General features: G+C 38.8%; 2 protein-coding genes across 3 annotated transcripts; both read right to left on the minus strand.

Annotated features, from left to right (window-relative positions):
• Nucleotides 1-760: 760 nt before the first annotated feature.
• On the minus strand, nucleotides 761-7,999 carry n4bp2l2 (NEDD4 binding protein 2-like 2; the record flags this gene model as incomplete). 2 transcript variants are annotated; one of them, XM_080889809.1, is made up of 6 exons in its annotated part: nucleotides 761-4,256; nucleotides 4,355-4,431; nucleotides 4,546-4,634; nucleotides 5,210-5,334; nucleotides 5,428-6,479; nucleotides 7,946-7,999. In XM_080889809.1, the coding sequence occupies 6 exons, from the start codon at nucleotides 7,997-7,999 to the stop codon at nucleotides 4,082-4,084; spliced, it is 1,572 nt and encodes a 523-aa protein (XP_080745935.1). In that variant the 3' UTR covers nucleotides 761-4,081. The 2 variants fall into 2 exon arrangements, with proteins under 2 accessions (XP_080745935.1, XP_080745934.1); XM_080889808.1 differs by having other exon boundaries at nucleotides 764-4,256; nucleotides 7,873-7,971.
• Nucleotides 8,000-8,973: 974 nt separating this feature from the next.
• brca2 (BRCA2 DNA repair associated) lies at nucleotides 8,974-23,173 on the minus strand. Its single transcript, XM_080888824.1, has 27 exons — nucleotides 23,022-23,173; nucleotides 22,631-22,717; nucleotides 22,205-22,438; nucleotides 21,966-22,029; nucleotides 21,607-21,659; nucleotides 21,477-21,505; nucleotides 21,244-21,355; nucleotides 21,104-21,159; nucleotides 20,725-20,815; nucleotides 20,025-20,609; nucleotides 14,488-19,905; nucleotides 14,079-14,177; nucleotides 13,920-13,989; nucleotides 13,368-13,828; nucleotides 13,102-13,292; nucleotides 12,799-12,986; nucleotides 12,525-12,695; nucleotides 11,838-12,210; nucleotides 11,597-11,752; nucleotides 11,371-11,518; nucleotides 11,177-11,289; nucleotides 10,901-11,096; nucleotides 10,623-10,789; nucleotides 10,383-10,521; nucleotides 10,042-10,298; nucleotides 9,685-9,828; nucleotides 8,974-9,566 (listed from the first exon to the last, which is right to left on the minus strand). The coding sequence occupies exons 2-27, from the start codon at nucleotides 22,683-22,685 to the stop codon at nucleotides 9,213-9,215; spliced, it is 9,924 nt and encodes a 3,307-aa protein (XP_080744950.1). The 5' UTR covers nucleotides 22,686-22,717; nucleotides 23,022-23,173; the 3' UTR covers nucleotides 8,974-9,212.
• Nucleotides 23,174-23,215: the final 42 nt, after the last annotated feature.

Here is a 23,215-nt window from a genome sequence, read left to right on the forward strand (position 1 = left end):
GAAACCTCTCAGGGGCTCTTCTCTGCTGCTCTCCCCCATGCTGGCTTACTGACAGACAGAGCATCTCAGGTTTTCCTTTTTATTTTTGCATGCATACAGTCACTCATTCATTTACAGTTCACCGAGACGTTGCGTACATATTAATTAGCTGACAATCAAGCATACTATTTTTGGTTTTATTACTTTAATTAAAATAACAAACATCATCTATGTGAGGCCTTCATTTTGAGCCGAATTGTGACAACATACAGTTGTCTACTGTTTCCTGGTCTGATAAGACTTTTAATAACTAATTCAAGCTTGTTTGCATTATTATTCTAACAAGGGTGGAACCAAAGGGCCTTTAATTTTATAGAAAATGTTTTTGGAGGGTGTAATTTCTCTTTAAAAAGTGAAGTCTAGATTAAATTTAAAACGGTTTCTCTTCTTTGTTATTGACTTGAGTTACTCATTAAAGCCTTTTCATCTTGTTCTTCTGCCCCCGGCACCCATTTTGCAAGAAAATCTAATAGCAGTTTTTGACCATTTAGCCTAACTCTTCACTGCAGACAGGGCTGCACTCACATCAAAAGACAGAAAGCAAATCCATTAGAAATCCCCTTTAAAGGGCCTCTTCATTGATTCTCTTGACTCAAGGTCAGATTATATCTTAGGGAGACTCACAGGACGGCTTAGCCTTTTTAAATACTGAACATACTTGAGGCCAGCTCTGCATTTTAAGATTCAATAAGTTTTTATTTACCAGTTAAATCTAATTTATGGGTTTCCTTCCTACCATTTATTTTCACAGTTTAGCCTTGACTTTTTTTTGTAGTTCCGTGCAGAATAACCCTTTAAACAAATAAGGCAATCATTTACAAAAATCAAAAAGCAAGCTTGTGCAAGACTTAGATTCAGTCTTAAAACTTCCACAAACACTGAAACAGAGAGATTATTGCATATCTTACATATCACATCAACCTGCATTATTTTTTTTTTGTGGAAAATTTGTAACACTAAAATGTATAAAATGTAAAAAGTTGGTGTAGCATTAAAAACCCTCTACAGAAAAGATAGGAAGCTGCAGACAGCAGTACGCTGAATACTGCAGTCTAAAAAACAAATAACTAACCCTAAACACATATTTTTAAGACTGGAAGAGCATCAGTTGGAAACACTGCCTTCAAGAGAATTAAAACTACGACCAGTGAAACCAGTCACGTGGATTCCTATTATTAAGTTAATATTTGGTAAAAAGTGTGACCTCACAGTGGCATTTCATTCTGGACAATAATCCTTTGCCCACTCTCATTCACTGGTATTTTCTTCACCCTTCACTGATCCCTTTCTCTAACTCAAACCAACACATACTGCATTTGGGTTAAATCTCAGTTTATGTGCATCCAATTATCAGTATGCTGTTCTTAAGCATACAACAGTGCAGCAAAATGTGAAGCAGAGAAACAGGAAAGTTAACCCAGATCTGTCACATTAAGATCCCAAAGACAAATACCAACTTGTCCCATGTTAGTCCCAGTTCCAAAAACACGACCTAATTTTCTTAAAAACAAAATTTTCAACCAGTATAACACCGCAGACACACATTTAACTATATAGTCTGTGGTGTAGAAAAAACTTTCTGGTTCCCCACACAACAACGATTGGGGGAAAAGAGTCAACAAAACATCACCTCTGTGCCGCATTAATGAGCACCAGCAGGAACAGTGGGGTGAAATGTGATTTCCTGTGAGACACACAGTAATGAACACTGAATGCTATCAGACAAAGACCTCTCCACACTTGGTGTTTAGCGCTATATCAGAGTTTCTACAGTAATAGGGTCTCTACTCAACGTTTCCCTACAGTAATTGGCTGCAGCAGCTGTAGATGGGTTATTCTTCTTTGGCAAACTGTCCGTGAGGCATATTGTGTTTACAAAGACGCAACAGTTTTTAACTGGAGGCACACCTATTACTGCTTCGCTTTCACAAATGAGCACACAAAATGCAGGATCACCAATTTTGAGTCTGCCAGAAGACAGAAACAATATTGTCCATTTGCACACTGACAGGGTTAGTTTTTGTTTACTGGTATGCTGATTACAATTTACAGGCCTTTGTTTAAAAAAAAACATGTTTTTAAAAGTTTACCAGGAGCCAAGATGAGGTTCTTTTTCATCCTTTCATGCACCCAAACAAAGAAACACAAAGAATCTGTTTTATACAAGAAACACTAAATTTTTATCAGGTTGATTTGTTTAACTCTGACTTTTTGGACACTCATTTTAGCTTCAGGCACACTTTTTTAGATCACTTGGACTCAGCACAGCTTAGGAAAGGATTTCCTAATAACCACTATGAACAGAAGAAAAATTCTGTTCAAATTAGAAAATTTCAATTGGTTTCAAACATTATGCACCAACACTTTAACTCAAAGACATCAGAATCAGTCTGTTTTGTTAATCCTTAAGCGCTTCTGCTAGGAAACTGTTCTACTAGCTGCCATAAAATATTTACCCTAAAAAAAGCATTAAATAGTTTTCACAAAGACATTAAAACAGAAAAAATGCATCACATGGAAGTTACTGTATAGTTTAGTTGTTTTTCACAGGACGGTGTGTAGTCCTGTGAAAAACTAAGTACATATTTACTGCTTTGATAGGAAATAAGAGGGCATTTAGCAGCCAGGTGCTGCTGCTTCAATGCACTTAATTAACTGACCAATCAGTAAGTGTGACCACCTCAATAAAAGCAGTTTGGCAGTCTGCAGTCTCCAAAAAAGCTCAATCTCAGCCTCTTCAGGCCCCAGTTAGCAGGTTAAATATTAAAGTTCATGGTAGTATAATATAAAAAGACTGAACACGTATGGCTTATTTGATATTATTTGAAAAAACATTCATCTCTCTAAAAATATGGCAACACAGCTTAGATTTGCAAAGTTGCATCTGAAAAACCACAGGACTTCTGGGGCAATGACGTCTGGAGACATAAAGTATGACAAAAATGCAGATATTATAGAGCCGCTACTGATGAACATCCAACACAGCATATCAGCAAACACCTCACACCGGCTGTCAAGCACAGTGGCAGAGGGGTGAGTTAGTTCATTTGGAAGCCACAGGACCTCGGCATCTTGCAGTCATTGAGTTTACAAAAAACTCCTCTGTATACCAAAGTATTCTAGAGTGAGCTGTGCGGTCAACTGTCTCACGGTTAAAGCTTGGCTGAAATTCTGCGACTTCAGTTACTGCTGCTAAAGGTGGTTCTGCAAACTAATAAAATCAGAGGGTATACTTGAATCGACTAAATTTCTTTATACACACAGACACACAATGTGTGTGATATTCCCATGTTGGTGTTGTTCCTGCATCAACATTTGCTTATGTAAAACTCTCTTCTGGAACAAATAGAAAGCACTTCAAGTGTTTCCTTTATTAATGTATGCTATATAACAATATATTATCAAGCTATTTTTGCTGTTAGCCAAATTTAGCTACTCATATTGGTTTACTTGTGACAGTTTTTAATAGCATTAGCTAGCTTCTTGGCTAATGCTAACTAAATACCCAGACAACAGGACTGGTCAGTTGCAACACTGATCCTGGACCAACAATGTTTTAATTATGTAAGAACAACACTAACACCAGTGTAACAAACTAAAAAAGAAAATTCATATCAATGTTTATATTTGGCTATTTTGGCACTGAAAATCTGCCTATTGGTTATGTCGCAGGAAGAAACAATTTCTAGCTAAAAGAAAGAAAGAAAGAAAGAAAGAGAACACAACCAAGATGATAAATCACTGATCAAACTCACCAAAAATTGGAACAACTTGTAAATGAGTAAAAAAATAAATTTAAAACAGGGCAAACTCCTGGTTTTCACTGTTGTTCTGTAATGTGAAGAATACGCATACTGTAAAAATCTGTTATTACATACTAAATTGCAATTTTAATTTCCTCAGAAAAATATTTTTTCTCTTTTCTTAGAAAAAAATTACAGTATACAAAGTAATATATTAAAAACAGGTACAAATTATAAAAATCACAATATTTACTCTAAAAATGGTCATACAAGGTAAATTACGAAGCTGTTAAATTGTCTTAGAAATTATGTAAATTTGGCTTTTTCCTCATCATTTGTGGCTGCTCTGGTTGACGTCTCTGGTTCACATGAAACGGTTCTTCTGAATTCATGACAATGTCTATGGATATGGGAATAGAAAAACGGTCCATCATCTGCGCGATCTTCTCCTGAGGAACACCGTGTTTGTTCCTCCTGGAGGTAAAAGAAAAAGAAAAAAAGAGGATAATGTTAGAATGTGAAGTCTAAACTATGTCTAACAGCATTTTAATATCATGAGTCAGAAATCATACTTCTCCAGCTCATAAGGATCATATTTCCACCTGGTGTCCGGTTCACAAAAGTCAACTTTGTATCCGCTCTCCAAAGCCTGATGCAGGAGTTGGAGGAATTCGAAGGATTAGTGAAAGTGGTATGAAATATTAACTAATAATAAAAACAACAACAACAACAATAATAATAAATATTTAGTATGGCCACTTACCATTTTGACATATGGCTTCATTTCCCAGGCTTGAATGTTTGTATTATCAATAATAATGGGAGACCGGCCATCATGAAGAGCACTTCTAGCTGAGAAGATTAAGAAAAGATTCTGACAAGTTCTGGCAAGAAAATTAAAACTGTTTTTAAACCAAAATGTTTAATTTGTTTTATGTTCCATTTAATTAGATTTTTTTTTTTTCAAAAATCACTTTTCGCCCCCATGTTGCTCACACATTATCAGTGAAAAAGTCACCTATTTAACATTTCTGTTTTAAATGCTGGATAGCTAGGCCACTGAAACATCTCTTCAAATAAACACACTCGCACATTAGCACAACATTAAAACCACCTGTCTGAAAATTGTGTAGGCCAACCCACACAAAAACAACACTAACCAATTAGGGACTTCCAGGGGTCTCCTGTGATATCAGGCACCATTAAAGTTAACAGTGAATCCTTTTGGTTACCAAGATGTTTAGGAGACCGTGTAAATGCCTTAGGCTCTTTTTTAAGTGTGTTAATGTTGTGGCTGATTCATTTAAAATACTCTATAGACCGGGGGATCTTGCTTTTTGTCAGATGAATATGTAAACCACTACAGTACAGAGGCACTGTGGTTGCTTTACTCGTATTAAATGACTGAAATTGTAATGAGTCAATACCTCTTCTCTGATTCCACTCATGTGCTGCTCCAAGAAGACTAGGATCATAGTGGTAGCCATCTTTGTGTGCAAAGTAATCATCTGTGCTCAAAATGATCCCACTGGGGCCAGTGGAGAGCAGCTCCCTGTGGGAAACAATCGGTGTCAAACTGCTGTTTTTAAGCTATAAGATAAGAATAAATAGATCGAAATTAAATTAAGATTACACACAGATTTACCTGGCACGTGTGGATTTCCCAGATCCTGGCAATCCCCGCATCAAGATCAGCACCAGGGCTGAATGGCTTGCATGTGTGTCGTCACGCGGCTGATAGTAGTGCTGTCGCTCCCAAGGTTCATTTTCTGAATCACATCTCTGGAGCCTGTCATAATCTTCATTTAACTGAGAGAGCTCTTCACTTCTATCTCTAGGCCACCTGACATTTTCATTAGCTGAGTGTCCATCATAGCTGGAGCCATGCACATCCCTGTCAAACTGATGTTGAGGACCTCCATAAAATCTCTGAGAGTGGTGTCTGGAAACATTTGGAGGTGGGAATCTATAAAAAGGTGGAAACCGCAGCTCCTCTTGAAAGCGGTTTGCCATGCTTGGATGTTGAAAGGTAGGGTTCACATGTGGTGGTGGGTTTTGTAGATTTGGGAATGCATACGGTGGTGGTTGGTGAGGGAATGGTGGCCTCTGAAATCTCAGGTGTGGTGGCCTGTCCAGTGGTTGTGGATGACGCCACTGGGGAGAGCTCAGCTCCGGGCCTGGCCTCTGCCTCCTGGGATTGTATGGCTCATTTTGATACCAGTGAGGCCATGCTGGCTGTTTTCTTCCATTGCTTTTTTGGGAGCCATCTGTTTCTTCAAAGTCCCTCATGTTAGCAATTTTCTCCTCAGGAACATCCTGAGTTTTGTTGCTGGTGGGTAATTTAGTAGGTACAAGTGGCTGATCAAAAGCTGCATCTTGTTTCCCTGGGTTACCATTAGCACCATCAGGGGTATTGATCTTCTCAAGCTCTTTGTAAAACTCACTCAGCGAGTCTTCAATGACAGACTCGGCTGCAGTTGTTTGTGGAGGAAATGCTGGACCGATGAAGGCAGAGCTGGTGAATCCTACCTCCCTTAACACGCGGTCCCTGACACTGCTGTCTGGAGCGCCACCGTCAGTGCCCACACACTTACTGTTTGTGTCAGCAGAGTCATCTTTACAAGCTTCTTTATCCTCACTCACACAAGATGTTTCTATGGCATCAGAGGTTGTACAACATAATTCAGGCTGAGACATCTGGATGAAAACAGATTAGAATACTTACAACATTGAAACACCACAAAAATACTACATAATAATACTGCATTTTATTCCTATTCTTATTATTTTGCTTTATTTATTTTATCTTATAGATTTTTCAGTGCTGCTATGCCAATTTATAAACGTAGCAGAAAAAGTAAGAAAATGTTTGGTTGATTATTTCTTTGTAACAACGCTTTTTGGCAAAAAAAAAAAAAAAGAAAAAAAAAGAGTTATGCTTGTGGAAAGCTTGTTTATTTGACCTGAAATGGTGCCGCATTTGTAAGGAAAATGCATTTCTGGGTTGAGCAGAAGAGTTGAATATGTGGGTTGCACCCATGAAAAATCTTCTCTGCTGATGCCAGCCACACATCTTATTCTGCTTCTGTCTCTTGTTTGGTGTTATTTACTGGAGTGTGATGATTAAAGTCTGAAGAAAGAAAGCATTTTGCCAATTTAATAATTTATTAATTAAACAAACAGGAGCCTGCCATCTCCTTTTCATGCTGGTCAACAGCTTGGTCACACACTGCTGTGGGATGCCATCCCATTTGTCAACCAGCATTTGTCACAAGTCAGCCAATGTGGTTGTGTTGGTCATTCTGGCACAAACGCCCACAAAGCCTAAGCTGATCCCAAAAATATTCAATGGGACTTTGATAAACCCCGCTCTGTCAGGGTGAGTGTTGTGATCGTGGAGAATAAAGGTTAGTTCCAGACTGTGGGGATCTTTCTGCACTAAAATTGCCTCCAATGATGACAAGCCTTGTTTTTACAGTGAGGGAGATGACACTCCATATCATCACACTGTTTCCACCAAAAGCTGTTACGCTATCCAATCAGCATAAAGTTCCCTGCATCTTATCCACAGTCTGTCTCTATGATCCAACTGCGATAGGAGAAATCTCATTAGAGCCCATGCTCACAGGTGCTGATAATCAGGCACCAATAAGGCACGTGATTGTCAACACATGGGGTGCCAGAAGCTCAAACTAAGAGTCAATAGCAGAATAAGACCCTTGACATTGGCAGAAAAGATTTGGCGAGTTTTTCATTTTCCTTACAAATGTAAAGGGAAATAAACAGACTTTCCAACGGTATAAGACTTTTTGTCAATAACCCATGTCACAAAATATATACATCCACCAAAAACATTTGGCTTGCTTTTTGGGCTGGGTTTATATGTAAATACAAGTGCACATGATTAAACACACCGTAGATTAATCAGCTAAAATCGAAACCATGTCTTCTGCCAACCATTAACCTTTGGCTAACGTGCCACAACACGAGTTGCACAGAAAACAAGAAAAATAAATAAATAAATAAACAAAATTGTTCACTACGTAAACGTAAAATAATAGAGTAACGGACGATATTCACGGTTGCCTACCGTTCATACTGGGGATGCATAAATTCAGGGGAAACCCACATTAACCGGTGTGCAGATTCAAAATCGCACTTGCCTTGTGTTTACGGAAGTGACTTTCTTCTTCTATTCTCTTATTAATGGCAGGCATCCTGGCCACTCGTTGCGTGAGCGACACCAGCGGGACTGAAAGGCGACGGGGTAGTGACAAAAATGGGTACAAAGAGCAGTAGCTACTTTATACAAAGAGTAGTAACTACTTCACCGAGTCCCGCTGTATTTTATAATGCCTGCGTTTCTATAGCGTATGTGAGCAGTTGCTATTCACTGCCCTGGACTGCATTATAAACTGCTTCCTGACATCTTTATATTGAAAATACCTAAATTTAAAAAAAGAGACCAGAATTTAAAAAAAAAGAAAAAAAAAAAGTCCAAGTCAGCATTACAGTTAAGCGAAAACAGCTAAATCAAATCGATATACTTGTGACATCTCCACAAACTAATCACTAGTGGTGTAGCAAAATGGTGAAATACTTAACGCTTTGAATCAAGATCACTCAAAGTGGTTATTACAAACTTTTTTATATGGTGAATTTCTTTAAGTTATACTGTATTCTTGTACCTATAAACCTTTTTTAAAGCTTCCAAAAATAAATCAATATTTGTCAGTTTGACATAACTGACAAATCTTACCTTGATTAATAACCCTTAATTAGTTGTTCCCACCTTTAGTAAAATGACTAAAGGAATTTGCTCATTTGTAGTCTAGAGGAATCATTTTTCTGTATGACTTTATCAGCCTCTCATATCTTCTTTACATTGTTTCAGTTCATTGAAGTTATGCTTGTATAAATGAATGCAACCAAACTATATTATGTGATTATTTCAGATGCAATTTGGCAAACCCGAGCTGTACTTTTATATAGATGCTCAAACTTGTTGACGATCAATTAATCAAGTACAGTTCATTAACAGCAAGTAGCTGCTACTTCCCTTCTTAATTCCTAAGAAGGCAGTAAGGATGTAAACCCCCCAAACAACAATACATTACTACAAGAATCAACCAGTTTCTCAACCCTGAAGGTGTTCGTCTTTAAATGCAAAAACAGACCCACAGACCAAAACTGCTAGAATAAAATTCTGAATTTATTTAACACTGAATGCAGGAACCTCACAGAAACAAGTATAAAATTGTAAAACATTGTGAAGTGACATGATTTCAATATTTACTTTCCCCATTTTATGAGGCCAACAAGTCTACAAAAAACCCTAAAAAAATGTGTTATATACACACAGAACCTTAACATCTACATTCAGTCAATTGAAAAGCTGTAGCGTGTTTGTCATCACACAGTGGTATGTATCTAGATTAAATTAACACGCAGTGCCTGGGTATCAATCATAGCCAGTTCCTCATCATTCACCCATTCATCCTCCCCTAGTGAGTCAGCGGGTTTGTGAGATGGTGTCTGTACAGTTTTTAAAGTGCTTGGTGTCACAGACCTCCGAGGTGGGTTGAATGTCTTATTTACACATGGAGAAGCCACTGAGCCCAGATGGGAAAGAGGTGGCGGAGACGGGATACGAGACAGATAGTCCAGTGCTCTCCTTCTTTTCAGGCTTTTGGGATCTTTTTCTGCTGAAGATGTTGGTGTAGGAGACTTCCTGCTGACAGGTGTGACGGATCCAAGGTTTCTGCCTGGCTTCTGAGAAATCACCTGTATAAAAAGACACAATCAAGATGATGGGCTTAGAACTGATATATTACTAGATGACATTATGTTATAACAGATATACTGAAAAACACCAGATACCACAGCATGAAGTTAAACTCACACTTGACTTTATGTCTTGTCTTCTGTCTGTTAGAGAAGCTGGTGTTTGTCTTTGGAGAGCTGGAGAGGAGCTGTAGCTACGGCCATTTGATCTGACTAATTCTGAAAGCTTCTCTTCAGCAGTTACAAAGAAGTTCTCCTGACACTGAAAAGAAAAGTGATGAAAATGTTAACATTTTATTGCATTCAAATAAGTCTGAGATGAAGATAAACAAGGAAAAAAAATATGTTAGTACACTACTTTATTACATTTTCTACAAAACAATTTTTAGTACTGAGGAGATTAGCACTTTTGCTGTGAGAGAGCAGTTTCTGAAGAATATCAGCAGCTTTTAAGGTTTTGATTTTAGCATCTTACCTGGACCAGAGTTTTAAGCTGGCTGAAAGATTCCTGTAGATGAACCTCTTTAGGATTTGTAGAAAAACTTGTCAGATCTCCAGCATACACAACAGGCGTGGGATGCATTGACTGACCTCTGAGCTGGAGGTTGCTCAGAGCCAATATGACGCGTGGTTTTAACACGTCTTCTAGACCAGTCTGAGACAAGCTGCTGAAACAGCGAACTTTCACAAAATTCAGTTTCTCATCAGCCAAATAAAATGCAGGAGATGAACCTGTGTTCAAAAGAAGACGACTTTTCAGCTAACTTGATGCGAGCAGTTGTAAGAAAAGCAAGTGATAAAACAAAAAACACCTACCCTTTCCATCTACAACATTGATGACATATCCTGCTAGATCAATTTCTCCACACAGTGGCTCAAAATCTGGATTTTGAAGATTCAAAAAATTTGTGCAAACTCTTGGTTGGAAGTATGTTGACAACCATTCATGTGATGCCTGAATGGAAACATTACAAAAGTTTCAATGACATGTTTAATTTATAAACGGTAAAAAAAAAAAATTCACATGTGCTGAAGGGAGTTTGTTTCCTACAGTACCTGTAGCTCTTGAAATTGTGTTTTCTTTGTCCCAGTGAGCTGAACAGGTTCGATACAGCTACGTTTCTTTCCATCTGAAGTGGTGAGGTTATAGACTTTGAATCGACAGCCTTCCTTTAGTAAAGACTGTAGATCTGAGGAAGGTCGCCAAAGATTCAGCTGGTAAACTGAAACCAAGATTAAAACAAAAAAAAGTTAGCACAACGTAGTTCGCAAGTTACAGTAATTATAAAAAAAAAAAAAAAAAGAGTCAAACAAGAAGACAAATGAAGACACACCCCTGCCGGGTTGCTCCATGGAGTCGGCAATGCAGAGTCTCCACACGGGTGTAACCTCTCGTTTGGGGCAGTTCATTTCATTCTCCTCTGCTTCCAGAGCACGGTGATATCGATCCTGCAGTTCAGCCTGCTTCTTCTCCATCAGAGAGCGTCTGTAGGTATGAAGGGCCTCCAACTGGTGTGCACTCAAATGAGCCTAAGAGGGGAAAAATAATATACTAAAACCCTTCACAGCTGAAATTAGGCCAACAATCTGTAAAGCAAATGTTTTACTACCTCAAGGTAAGCCGGATCATCTCCCACTGCTTCATACAGCTCTTCTCCATCCTGCAGATTTGCAATTTCTTGATGACTGATTGTTTTTCTTCGCCGCTGTGGTTTGATACTCCCTAAAGATAAAAGCTTATAAAAAACTTATCGAATTTCAGACTGTAGCAGCTTGTTCAACTTGTTGTAAACCTGATCCTTACCCTTTTCTTCATTTTCAAATTCAGATTGAATCTTGGCAAATAAGATTTCCATTGCTTTTTGTTTGTGACTGTTGTATCGTCTCGCCTCCTTCTCTTCTGCACGTGAAGAACGGAATACAACACTGCCATCTGGCTTCCTCTCCATCCACTGAGAAATACATATTAGACAGAGTTAAAAAGGATAAAACCCAAATCTGACTAACAGTGATTATATATCAGTGCACACCTGCATGGGATAGCTTCTCAGTACAACAATGTCAACAGATCCTACTGGACCTCCATTGCTATACAAACAGGAGATTGGAAGGAGGAATGGCCGAGGATCCTTGTGAAATCCTAGCTTAGCATCCCATCGTGCAGGTCTGCAGCTATTGGCACAGATCTAAACACATGAAGCGGAAGTAAGACACCTTCTTTTCTGGTTGTGTTGTGTAGAGATAAAAGTTGTGGTCTCTGTCTTAGACTACCTTTAACATCAGAGATTCAGGCGCCTCCAGAGGGGAGCAAGCATCTTGTGATCCGACCAGCTGAGCCCCATGGATGATCAACTTGCCCCCGACAGTCAGTCGACCTTTGTGAACCATTGCAGTCAAAGGTTCATCCAGCTGAGCTTTAATGGCATACCAACCATCTGTCAGCCAAATGAGTGCAGCTGAAGTTTCAACCTTTGCATCTGCACTGTGAGGGGTTTTGGTGTCATTGTGACTCTGTGTTTTTGGGGAGTGACCCCTGGAGATGATATCGCAAACACAGAGAACCAGGGTTTTGGCTGCCGTGTCATCCTTTTCCATGATCTTTCTCAGAGCTGGCCTGCGGCTGTGGTCCACCTCTACATCATATCTGACATAAACAGAATATGTTTTAGAAAAAATCAGTGAATACATTAAATTGAGTCAATAATTACCTAGCAGCTATTTTGCTAGGTAGATGCCAACATTTGTATCCCACATTTAACATTATCCCATTGTATTCAGCATAATTAGCTAAAAGTGTAATTCACTGCAAAGTCTATATTTTCAACATTTATTTTGCCTGTAAAATACCGTACAAAATGGCAGTTAGAAAAGCATAACACTTATTTGTCAACAAGATATGCAAATTAAAAAGTGACCTACAACTGCATAAATATCTGAGCAAGCTTTAGTTGCACATACCTGTACTTAAGTTGGAGGAGAATCTGCTCGGGTGTGAGACACCGGCTGCCCACTATTTCTGGAAAAGATTTTTCCATAGAGGCCTGCTTCCACACAATCCATCTGTAGTGATTGTACACCCATGCTTCACTGATCAATTTAGGATCCACACCCGGGGTGTCACATAAAGCTCTGTGGGCATATAAGGACGAGATATTTAGTATATTAAGCTTATATTTTATTGCTAAACCTGATTACTCCAATTCATTTAACACAAAGTGTGATTCAGTAATACCTATAAAACTCTTCTTTCCCCGCAGTCCCATCATTGCTGGGGACCAGCCATCCTCCATCAGCAAGCTGAACTCCACCTTCATCTGTAAAGGCTTCCAGTTTGATGAACTGCAGCAGGCTGAAGCGGAAAGATTCTGCATTCTCACTAGTGATATCGGAAACATATTTTTGGACTCCATATCCATAAAGCTGAAAAATAAAAACAAGTACATTTGTGTCTCACAGTCTGTGTTTAAAACCAAAACAAACAAATCAAAGTATGCTTAAAAATGCTAAAAAAACCCAGTGACAGTTACAGCCTTGCCTTTTTTGGGGTGTATCTTCCTGGGATCTTTCCATTCACTGCAGCTTTTAGTGGGATCCTAGGTACTCCTGATGTTTTTTTAAGATACAAGCTCCCTGGAAGAGGTCGAATGCTCTGGCGCTTCTTCTTCCTGAGCCTCATGTCTTGTATATCCTGTGCCAGCTCAGTGTTCTGAAGATTCTGATATACATCTGCAAACGGATTTTTTTTTTTAAACTGTCACAAAGAAACTTTTACACTGATGTACCTCAAACTGTTTACTGCACCTTGTCTTCTTGAACATGTGCCATCTACACCTGATGTCTCTCCAACAGCACTGACAGACCTGAAGTCAACAGGTAAGCTTTGATTATTCATATCGTCACTTCGAGCTGCAGCCACAGCAGTTCCATCCGCAGCGCCTTGTGTTTTTTTAGTGGGCGGCACAAAACACTTGCTGTTAGATGACATTACAAACGGTTTTTGGTGTTTGTCTTCCCCCTCATGCGCTTTACAGGAACTCTCTTCAACAATAGTTCTTTGTTTTTTGAATGGAGGAACAAAGGCTGAAGGTATTCTTATGCTATCCTTGAGCACCATAGTCTTATGGGTTTCTGTCTTTGCATTTCTGACAAATGGAGGAACAAATGCTGATGTCTTGTAATGTGCCGATTTGCTCCTGGGGTCTCCTGTCATTGAGTTCTGTATTTGTGTCTTTTGGAATCTAGTTTCCACATAGGTTTTTCCACTGTTGCAGAAAAGAAAAGAAAGGACATATCAGAAAAAGCTTATAACTTTGTTAACCTGTTTGAAAACATGGTGCTTCAACAGGAACATACCTGTGCGGCCGAGTAATGTTTGGATAAAGGGAGGTGCTGTATTTAAAAACTCCCCTGTCCTTCATTAAACCTTATTTAGGGATAAATACAAATAGTTATTTAATGAATAACACAAAATAAACAGTTCTCAGAAAACGTGCCATAGTGCTAACAATTTACCATTGGAACAACTTTTGACTGGGTAGAGAGTTGAAGCTTTTGGATCCACGAGACTCCTGTCAAACTCTTCCAGTAACCGTCTTTTTAGGGGAGGCTGACCTAAATAGTTAGAAGGCTATTATTCTCAAAGCAGAGCTGTGGCTTAAAGTTAATTATGATCAGGCATGTTTACTCATCTGAAAACAATGGTTTCATGTCATAAAGTATCATTTAACTTTTCTAAAAAAAAAAAAAAAAAAAGAAAATTCCAAATAGTAAGCAATACAGCTTAATCTTAAATTGCAAGAAATGTATTAATGCAATTTGCTTGAAAAACATCAATAAATTAATTAAATAAGTTTTGAAAATAGCAGCACAGTTTCAATAAAAATATTACACTTAAACTCTGAGTAGCAATGCAGGTACCTACCATTCATTTCTGTGTCTTCCACTGATCTTTTCCCTCTTCTCTTTTCACTCTCTTCACACCCATTGGCACTTGTGTTATGTTGTAGTGGCATATTTTCTAAAGTCATGAAGAGATTGTGTTCAGCCAGACCTTCATCTTCTAGCAAAGCTTTAGTACAGTCCAGAGCTTCCTGGGCAAGAAATTTTTGCTGGGTCTCTGTGCAACCAGTAAGGTTAAGTGACTGAAAGTTAAGAACTGAAGACTCATTTGGTTTTAAAACTTTAGACTCCTTGGTGCTGCTCTCCTCATTTATTTCATAGTCCAGCAGACACTGCATTTCCTCTTCAGGGCAATCATGCAGAGTGCCTGCCCCAGATGGTGTTATGGTGTCTTCCTGAAACTTAAATGCATCTTTAGCTGCCTTGTTATTGACAGACGTACAACCATGTCCTCTTAAATTTTCAACTTTTAGGTCAGACTCTTGCAAGGAGGGCACGGATTCAACTACAAGAGAGGCAGTTCCCTTGGTAGACATGTACTTGTCAGAGGCTGTTGTGAGGTTTGAACCCGAAGGTCCTTCCACATCTTCTACTTTTGACAGATTTGGCATAGGATCGTCTTGTGGGCTTGTTGAAAATAATAGGGAATCATGACATTCCCCATCATCAAATTCTTTGAAAAGACTGGTTGCTTTCAAAAGACTTTTTTTGGACACTTGGACTTTAACTCCCCCTGCAGTGCTGAAACCACAATGTGTTTCCTCTCGATTGTGAGCATCAATTTTCTTATCGTTCTTTCTTGTGTGTGCAACAGCTGGGGTGTCTCTGCTCTGACTAATATCACTGAAAAGAGCTTTCGCCTTCTGCATGGCCTCTGATGAAAGTGCAACAGGCTTACCACTGGCTGCAAGAAAACCACTACTCCTGAATGGTGGACCATGAGCCGAAATCTTGCCCCGTGGTGCTGTTATACTGATTTTATCCTCAACTCCTTCACATTCACTTAGAAGGGTTTTGGCTCTCTTCAGAGCTTTAGATGAAACAGCGACTCCTTTTCCACTTGCTGTCTGAAATCCAACACTTTGTTGGGGCCAAGTGTTTTTTTGTTTCATGTGTTCATTTGTGACTTCAGTACATCCATTTCCTGAGTCCTTAGAAATGTCACTGATAGACAATGTATTATGTTTTACTGAAATTCCATAGTTAATATCCATATTGCAATCTTTAGTAAAACCATCTTCCACTTGCATTGCCTTTTTTGAAACAGAGTCATCAGCTTCCTTCAAAAGATGTTTTGCTTTCAGAAGGTTTTGCTCTGAAACATTAACTTTTTCTCCTCCTACAGTTTTGGAGCTACATTGCATTTTCTGTGTGTTTTCACCGTAGTCATATTTCTTGTGACTATTCTTTGCATGTGGAATCTCTGCACTGATACTTATATCACCAAAGAGAGCTTTCGCCCTCTGAAGGGCCTCAGAGGAAAATGCTACAGGCTTTCCACTTGCAGCACGAAATCCACCATTCTGAGGAAGTGAGTCATGAACTGGAATCTTGGAACATGAAGGGTTTATACCAATTTTATCCTCCATTTCATTACATTCACCCAACAGAGATCTTGCTTTCCTTAGAGCTTCAGATGCAATGGTAACTCCTTTTCCACTCGCTGTTTGTAGCAACAAAGTGTCATTTTTTTGTTCCGCTTGTTTGTCTTTGTCCTCAGTGTATCTTTTCTCAGACTCTACAGAAAAGCCCAAAGTCGCCTTTTGCTGTAGTCTGGTTTCTGGAAGGTTTTTCTCATCACTCCCTGTTCCAACCATAGGTGCTATACTTTTGTGTTTTGTTGAAATGCCATTGCTAACATCCATATCACAGTCTTCTGCCATTTGCATTGCTTTTGTTAAAACAGAATCATCTAAGACCTTCAAAAGATGTTTTGCATTCAAAAGATCTTTCTGTGATACATGAACCTTTTTTCCGCCTGCAGTTTTGAAACCGCTCTGCATTTTTGCCATAGGTTCACAATTGTCATGGTTTCTGTCACTGTTCTTTGCATGTGGGCTCTCTGCACTGGAAATTATATCACTGAAGAGAGTTTTAGCCTTCTGAAGGGCCTCAGATGAAAGTGCCACAGGCTTTCCACTGGCTGCAAGAAATCTACCATTCTCTGGGACTGGAGTCTTTGAACATGATGGCTTTCCACTTCTATCACCCAATTCATCAAATTCACCCAACAGGGATTTTGCTTTCTTGAGGGCTTCAGATGAAATAGCAAGTCCTTTTCCGCTCGCTGTCTGAAACCCACCACTTTGTAGTGGGAAACTGGCTTCTTTTTTTTTTAGCTGTTTGTTTTTGTCTTCAGTGCATCCGCTTCCAGACTTTACAAAAATTTTTATACTCTGTGTGTGTGGAACAACTGGACTCTCTGTACTGGAAATGATATCACTGAAAAGAGCCTTCTGAAGGGCTTCGGATGAAAGTGTCAAAGCCTTTCCACTGGCTGCATGAAATCCACCACTTGTGGGGAGTGGGCTGTAAACTGAAGTCTTCAAATGTGACTGATTAACATTGATTTTAGTGTTCTCTTCATCACATTGCTCCAACAGGGATGTTGCTCTCTTAAGGGCTTCAGATGAAATGGAAACTCCCTTTCCATTTACTGGACCAAATCCACCACTTTGTAGTGGCAAACTGTCTTTTTGTTTCACTTGTTTATTTGCAGACTCTACAGAAATGTTTGAAGTCATCCCTTGATCTGGTCTAATTCCTAAGTCACTGCCACTTCCACTTGTATGCATAATATTTTCACCATTGTTAACATCTATATCACAGTCTACTCTCTCTTGCATAGCGTTTGTTAAAACAGAATCTTCAAAGTCCTTTAAAATTTGCTTCTCTGAGACATGGACGTTTTCTCCCTCTGCGGTCAAACCACTCTGCATTTTGTCTGGATGTTCACAATTGTCATTTTTCTTGTCACCGTTCTTTGGGTAAGGACCAGCTGGGCTGTCTGCACTGAAACTGATGTCACTGAAAAGTGCTTTGGCCTTCTGAAGGGCCTTGGAGGAAAATGCTATTTTCTTTCCACTGGCTGCAAGAAATCCTACATTGCTGGGTGGTGGGCCATATACTGGAATCTTGTAATGTGATGGTTTTGCATTGATTTTATGATACACTGTATCAGATTCACTCAACGGGCATTTTGCTTTCTTGTGAGCTGTGGATGAAATTGAAACTCCTTTCCCAGTGGCTGTGTCAAATCCACTTGTTTTAGGAATAGATTCTTTATTTTGAGCAGTGAACTGTGCTGCTCTTAAAACATTTTCTTTTTGGCTTATTTTTTTGCTTGTGTCTTCAAGTGAATAAGTGTCATTCAGAAGACATTTAGCCTTTTTCATTGCATCAGCTGACACGGATACTTTCCTCCCACTGGCTGTACAGAATCCATCACCACTGCTCAATTCACTGATGGCAGAGGAATCAATACTCTTTAATGCTGGGCATGGTAGAAGCTTTGAAGTGGAAAATGAGTTTTCATGGAAAGAAACTGGATTTTTAAATTCCAGCACAGTGTTACAACCAACACGTTCCATTTCTATATCATCAGGATGTGGCCTACTTAGTCCAGTGTTTACATTCTCAAACTCTGTGTCTACAATGGCATGTTCCTCAGAAATGGTAATGGCATCCATTTTGCAGTTTTCAAAACTTTTCGTAGTATCTTTATCTTGCATGTCTCTGGCCTGTTTCAATGCAGAGACAGGCTGTTTGGTGTTGGAAAAACAACTCCAAGTTTTCTCTTCAACGTGGCAGTCGTCTTTGAGAGTGAACTTGAAATCAGCTGTGGCCGTTTCAGAATCTACATTGCACATCTTTTTGGTTTTTGCATCAGTCTCAGCAGCCTGTTTGTGTGATATATTCAGATCTGACACATTAATTTCTAAATCAGCAAATAAAGCTCTAGCTTTGCTTAGACATGTTTTTGAAACTCTTAAAGCATTCCCTCCTGCAGTCTTAAAGGTAACACCAAGCATTAAAGGATTCGGTTTCTCCATCTTGCTTGCGTCACCGTGCTCAGCTCTGTTAAGACTTTTTTGCTTCTTTGATATAAGCCAATTATTTCTTCCAGGAATGTCTTCTGAAGAGGAAAGCACCTCTCCAGCAGAGATATTTTCTCTTTTTACAGAACTCGACACTGATACACTGGTGGATTTATCAGTGATGTTTGATGTCCCACCATTTGCTTTTTCATCTACCACACAGGTCATTTTGTCAGGCATGGCAGTTATTGCCAAGTGCTTTTCAGCATCTGAACTAAAGCTGTCATCAAAATCTATGCCTGCAAGAAAATCAGGATCAAGGTCTTTGTCAGTCTTCTCTAGAAAGCAGGCATTTTCTTGAAAAGGCTGTTTTACTTCTGCACCTCTGAACTGTGTAAATTCAAACTGGCTATCTGCTTCTTCCAAGAGAGTGCACAGTTCTGTCACATCAGCTTTTTGTGAAGCTGTTAAGTGGCAGCTGCCACCCTCAAATATTTCACTTACAGAAGGTTGCTGATTTGATACAGAAACTGTGCTTGTCATGGATCCATTGCTCTGGCTATTTTTAAGTTTCGTGGCACTGTTGCATTTGGTGGGCTGATCGCCATCTCTTTCTTCAAAGAGATGCCTTGCCTTCTCCAGGTTGGCCAAGGAAATTTGTATACCTTTATTTGAAGCCGTTTTGAATCCTGATGCATGAGCGGGTGGAAGAGAAATGTTTGTCTTCTCTAGCAGTCTGCCACGAACCTCACCATTTTGTGGAATGCAGTTAAGGCCATCATCAGTTCCTTTTAGACTGCTTGGCAGTTGTGATACTGTGCTCTCCTTGTCCAACTGACCTTCTCTTTCGCCATCTATAGTCTGTCTTTCCAGGAGCTGGGATTTTTCATTTCCTCTCTGCGTAGATGGAAAAGGAGTAGTCCTGTGAATATCAGTTTTTGATCCAGTGTTCTCTGAGAAAGGAACAATACAAGAAGAAGCAGTGTGAGTGATATCTGCAACAGCAGACTGGAAACCACTGTCACTTATGGTGCCTTCATTGGTGGAATAATTTTGATTAGTGGTAGACGTATGTCCTGTGTTACTGATGCTGTTATAGTCATGGTGAAGGCTTGCTTGAATTGTTTGATGCTTAGCTTTTTTCATGGCCAACAGACAGGCTGAAGGTGAGAAGTGGTCTTGATCTTCTGCAACTCCTTTAGTCGGTCTACCAGAGTCTGAAATTTGGCTGAAGTCTTGTGCAAAATCTTTGTGAAGCTGTGACATGTCAAGATCCTGGACTTTTTCTTGCACAGATGAAGGCAAATTTTCCAAAGTACATTTTTCTTCTGCATTCTTCTCATTACTGCAGCAGCTTGCTTCATCTGGGGCATCTTGTGACTGCTTACGACTCAGTTCTGGTCCTAAAAGAAAGCATGGTGATAAAAAACAAAAGTTTTCAGTCATTATAGAAAACAAAAAAAAAAACACTTCTATTTTAACAGAAAAATATACATATATTTTTAATAATTAAATATGTTACCAGTATCTGGAATTACTGATGATGTGTTCATCTTCTGAAAGTTAGTTTCATTTTCTTTAACTTTTGGCTTCAAAGTCTCAACAGTGTAAATAAATTTTCTTTTTTTCCTAATTAATCCAGTGTCTGTGATTTTTATGGGTGGCCTGACAAGCTGTCTAGAATCAAAGTCAGGCTGCAGTTCTGTTAAAATATTATTTTCTGCAGTACAAGGGGGAATTTCAGATAAATTCAATGGAGACCATTGGCTGATTCCAGTGCTTCCATTTTTTGCCGGTGGGGATGATGGAACGGTGCTATGTTCTTCATCAGCTTTGTGCTCTTCATTACACTGGTTTGTTTTTGAGATATCTGTAGAGCTGCAGTCATGTTCACTTAATTTGAATTGCTTCCGTCTGATTCTGTCAGGTTTCACTTTTCTCAGTGCTGAACTACTGTTGGCGAGGAAAGTGGATGAAGCATTTTGAAATTCATCAGGAGCACTGGCCATTTTGCCATCTCCATTAGCACCCCGTAGTATCTGTTGCCAAATACCCTCATTCTGCATTAATAAAGTCTGGGAGGAAACAACTTCAGGCAAAACAGCATCTGTTGATGACAGAGCAACAATCAGCATGTCAGCCAAAATTGTTGGGAGCCATAGTTAGTTCACAAATATTCACCATTTCAGTTAATGTGATACTAAAAAAAGAGAAGTCAGTACCGTGGTTATCAGTAGTTATATTATCATTTTTAGGTGGTGCTACCACAATTCTGGAAGGATTTGAAAGAGAAGGGAAAAGCTTCCGTACAAACTGGAAAAGGTAAGAGGACAAAACACTTTGTCAGCAGAAATCTGAAATGTTGCACCTCTTTGCTTGTAATATGTCAAAAAGAGTAATACAATAAGAACAATTTCTGATTCTGATTTCTAGTAACACATAAAATCATAAATTCAACCATTCTTAACATGTTACAATTTCAGAATATCCATTTAAAGAATGTGAATACAGCAGGACCAGAAATTCAACATTGAGTGATATTCATCAAAATAATAGATAAAGATAGGTTTGCTGTATATTTGTGCTGGACTGAGTACTCACAACAACACTTTTGTCTGCAGAAACACTCACTGGACAGGGACTCTCATCAACTTTAGCTGCAAGATTAAAAGGAGACAAAAAATTAATGAACATATAACCTTTTCAGTTGTTTAAAATGAGCGAGTCTGCTATTGGCTTACACAAAATCAGGGTAGATGGAACAGGGGGTGGTGTATTCAAAGAACTGGTCCATGAAATATCAGGGTTAATCTGTGCACCAAGACTTTCAGAAATATGCTTGGCATAGCTCATCTGTATCATTAAAAACAAAAATCAAAACAAAAACATAAAGATAGGTACATTTAATTTTATTCACTCTTCTACATTCAAATACTATCAGAAAAATATTAATCATTGGATATGCTATACGTACTGGAGATTTATGCGGGGTATCAAGTGGATCTGTAAATATGGTAGAAGTAAGCAAATTAAGCAGTGATGATTAAGTCTTGGCTTCTGTATGCAATTCATGTAAATGAGACTAAGATTATATTTAACCTCACCAAAATTGTCCTGATTCTGAGGTTGGATTTCCTCATATTCTGTATCAGGAACCCTAAAAAAGTCAAAACATACATTAAAAACAGCCAATAGCTGGAAAAACATAAAAAGCCAAGCTGTTGTTGTAAAATTATCATGAAAATAGCTCCCTCCCAACCCCCCCCCCACAAAATAAGGCAGTTTTTCAGTATGCTTTATTAAAATCAGTTATTGTTGTTCCTGTTGTGATTTAATTACACAACTACTTAAATTATTTAATCACTTAAAAAAACAAAACAAACCCCCCCCATACCATTCACAAAAATGGCAGTATATATAGCAACTCTGAATTTAAACACTGATAATTCATTGTTGCACTCACCCCTTTTTTGAGATCCGAAACACATATGGACTTTGTGTTTCCATCCATGGCAATGTATCATTTTCTAAGAAGTATCACAGAGAAACAATATTTTTAGATTTAATCTAAGAATAAGTAGGTTACAGCAGCTTCTTGATTGCAATTAAATCAAAACAGAAACCTATATTTTTATTTAGCAAGTGTTTAAATAACATGTTGGAGATTTACAGTATAAATAAGTAACAATCTGAATGAATTACCTTGTGTAGTAGAGAACGACTGCTCATCCACAATTTCAGGTAACACAATTCGACTGTGTCTGAAAACTTTAGGAGTAGAAAACAGCTGACTGTCTACTGCAGTTTTGTCTAAAGGGGTTTTAAAATGTCCCTCCTGATTGGCACAGAGCTCATCTTGATCAGAGCCGCTACCCTCATTCGCTGACGTTTGAGCAGTCAGTATGTCAAACCAGTTGTGATCCAGTGGTCCCAGTTCTAAAATGTTCATAATGGGTAAGAACTCATCATTAAGTCGACAAGCCACAAACCGATTTAGAGGGGAAAGGTAAATCTGTACAATGCATTTCTACTTATAATATTCAGAATACAACTGTTTTTGCGGGCGTCTGATTAAAAAGTACCGATGACCAAAATCACAGCTTTTTGATGTTGCATAGGTTTTCCTACCTTTCCAGATTTCATCTTTGAATGTCTCGTACATGTTTTTTAAGGGCAAATCCATTCCACTGACTGCACTGTACTACAGCTTGATACCTGAGAATGTGAATGTAACATAACTTGAATGAAAAAGCAGAAAGGTTTCCCGAGTTTCAGAACAAAGTTGTGGTGTACATTTACTAGGGCAGTCACACTACAACGTAGCCGGTATTCAACTACATTACCTAAAAACTACCGTGACAGCGAAACTGTTTGGGCAACAATGAGTAACGTTAGCTTACGTTTGTTTTAGATAAGCAAAAAAACTTTACGGAGAAACATTTTATTTTACACTGACAGCCTATCGTTGTCAAATTTGGGGGAGCCCACAAAAAGTGAATTTAACGTTTTTCAGACTTACCATGACGACGTTCAAGAGTGTGCACTTTCATGTCGCGATATATCTCGTAATATAATGATGTAAAGACACAATAAAACTAAAAATACGATGCAAAGGGGATAGCCAAGAAAAACTCGGCCTGCTAGCTAGCACGTTCACGCGACAAAAACAAACCTCGCGCGTCGCGCACCGGAACTCAAGGGCACTTCAAAATA

The sequence above is a fragment of the Rhamphochromis sp. 'chilingali' genome (genome assembly GCF_963969265.1).
Source record: "Rhamphochromis sp. 'chilingali' genome assembly, chromosome: 8".
NCBI classification, from domain to species: Eukaryota; Metazoa; Chordata; class Actinopteri; order Cichliformes; family Cichlidae; genus Rhamphochromis; species Rhamphochromis sp. 'chilingali'.

Coding starts and splice junctions, on each gene's coding strand:
- brca2 (XM_080888824.1), bottom strand. CDS start 22,685: ATGGATTTGCCCTTAAAAAACATGTACGAGACATTCAAAGATGAAATC. Junction 21,160..21,243: donor TCCATCTACCCTGATTTTGT/GTAAGCCAATAG, acceptor TTAATCTTGCAG/CTAAAGTTGATGAGAGTCCC. Junction 11,290..11,370: donor ATTTGAAAATGAAGAAAAGG/GTAAGGATCAGG, acceptor TTTTATCTTTAG/GGAGTATCAAACCACAGCGG.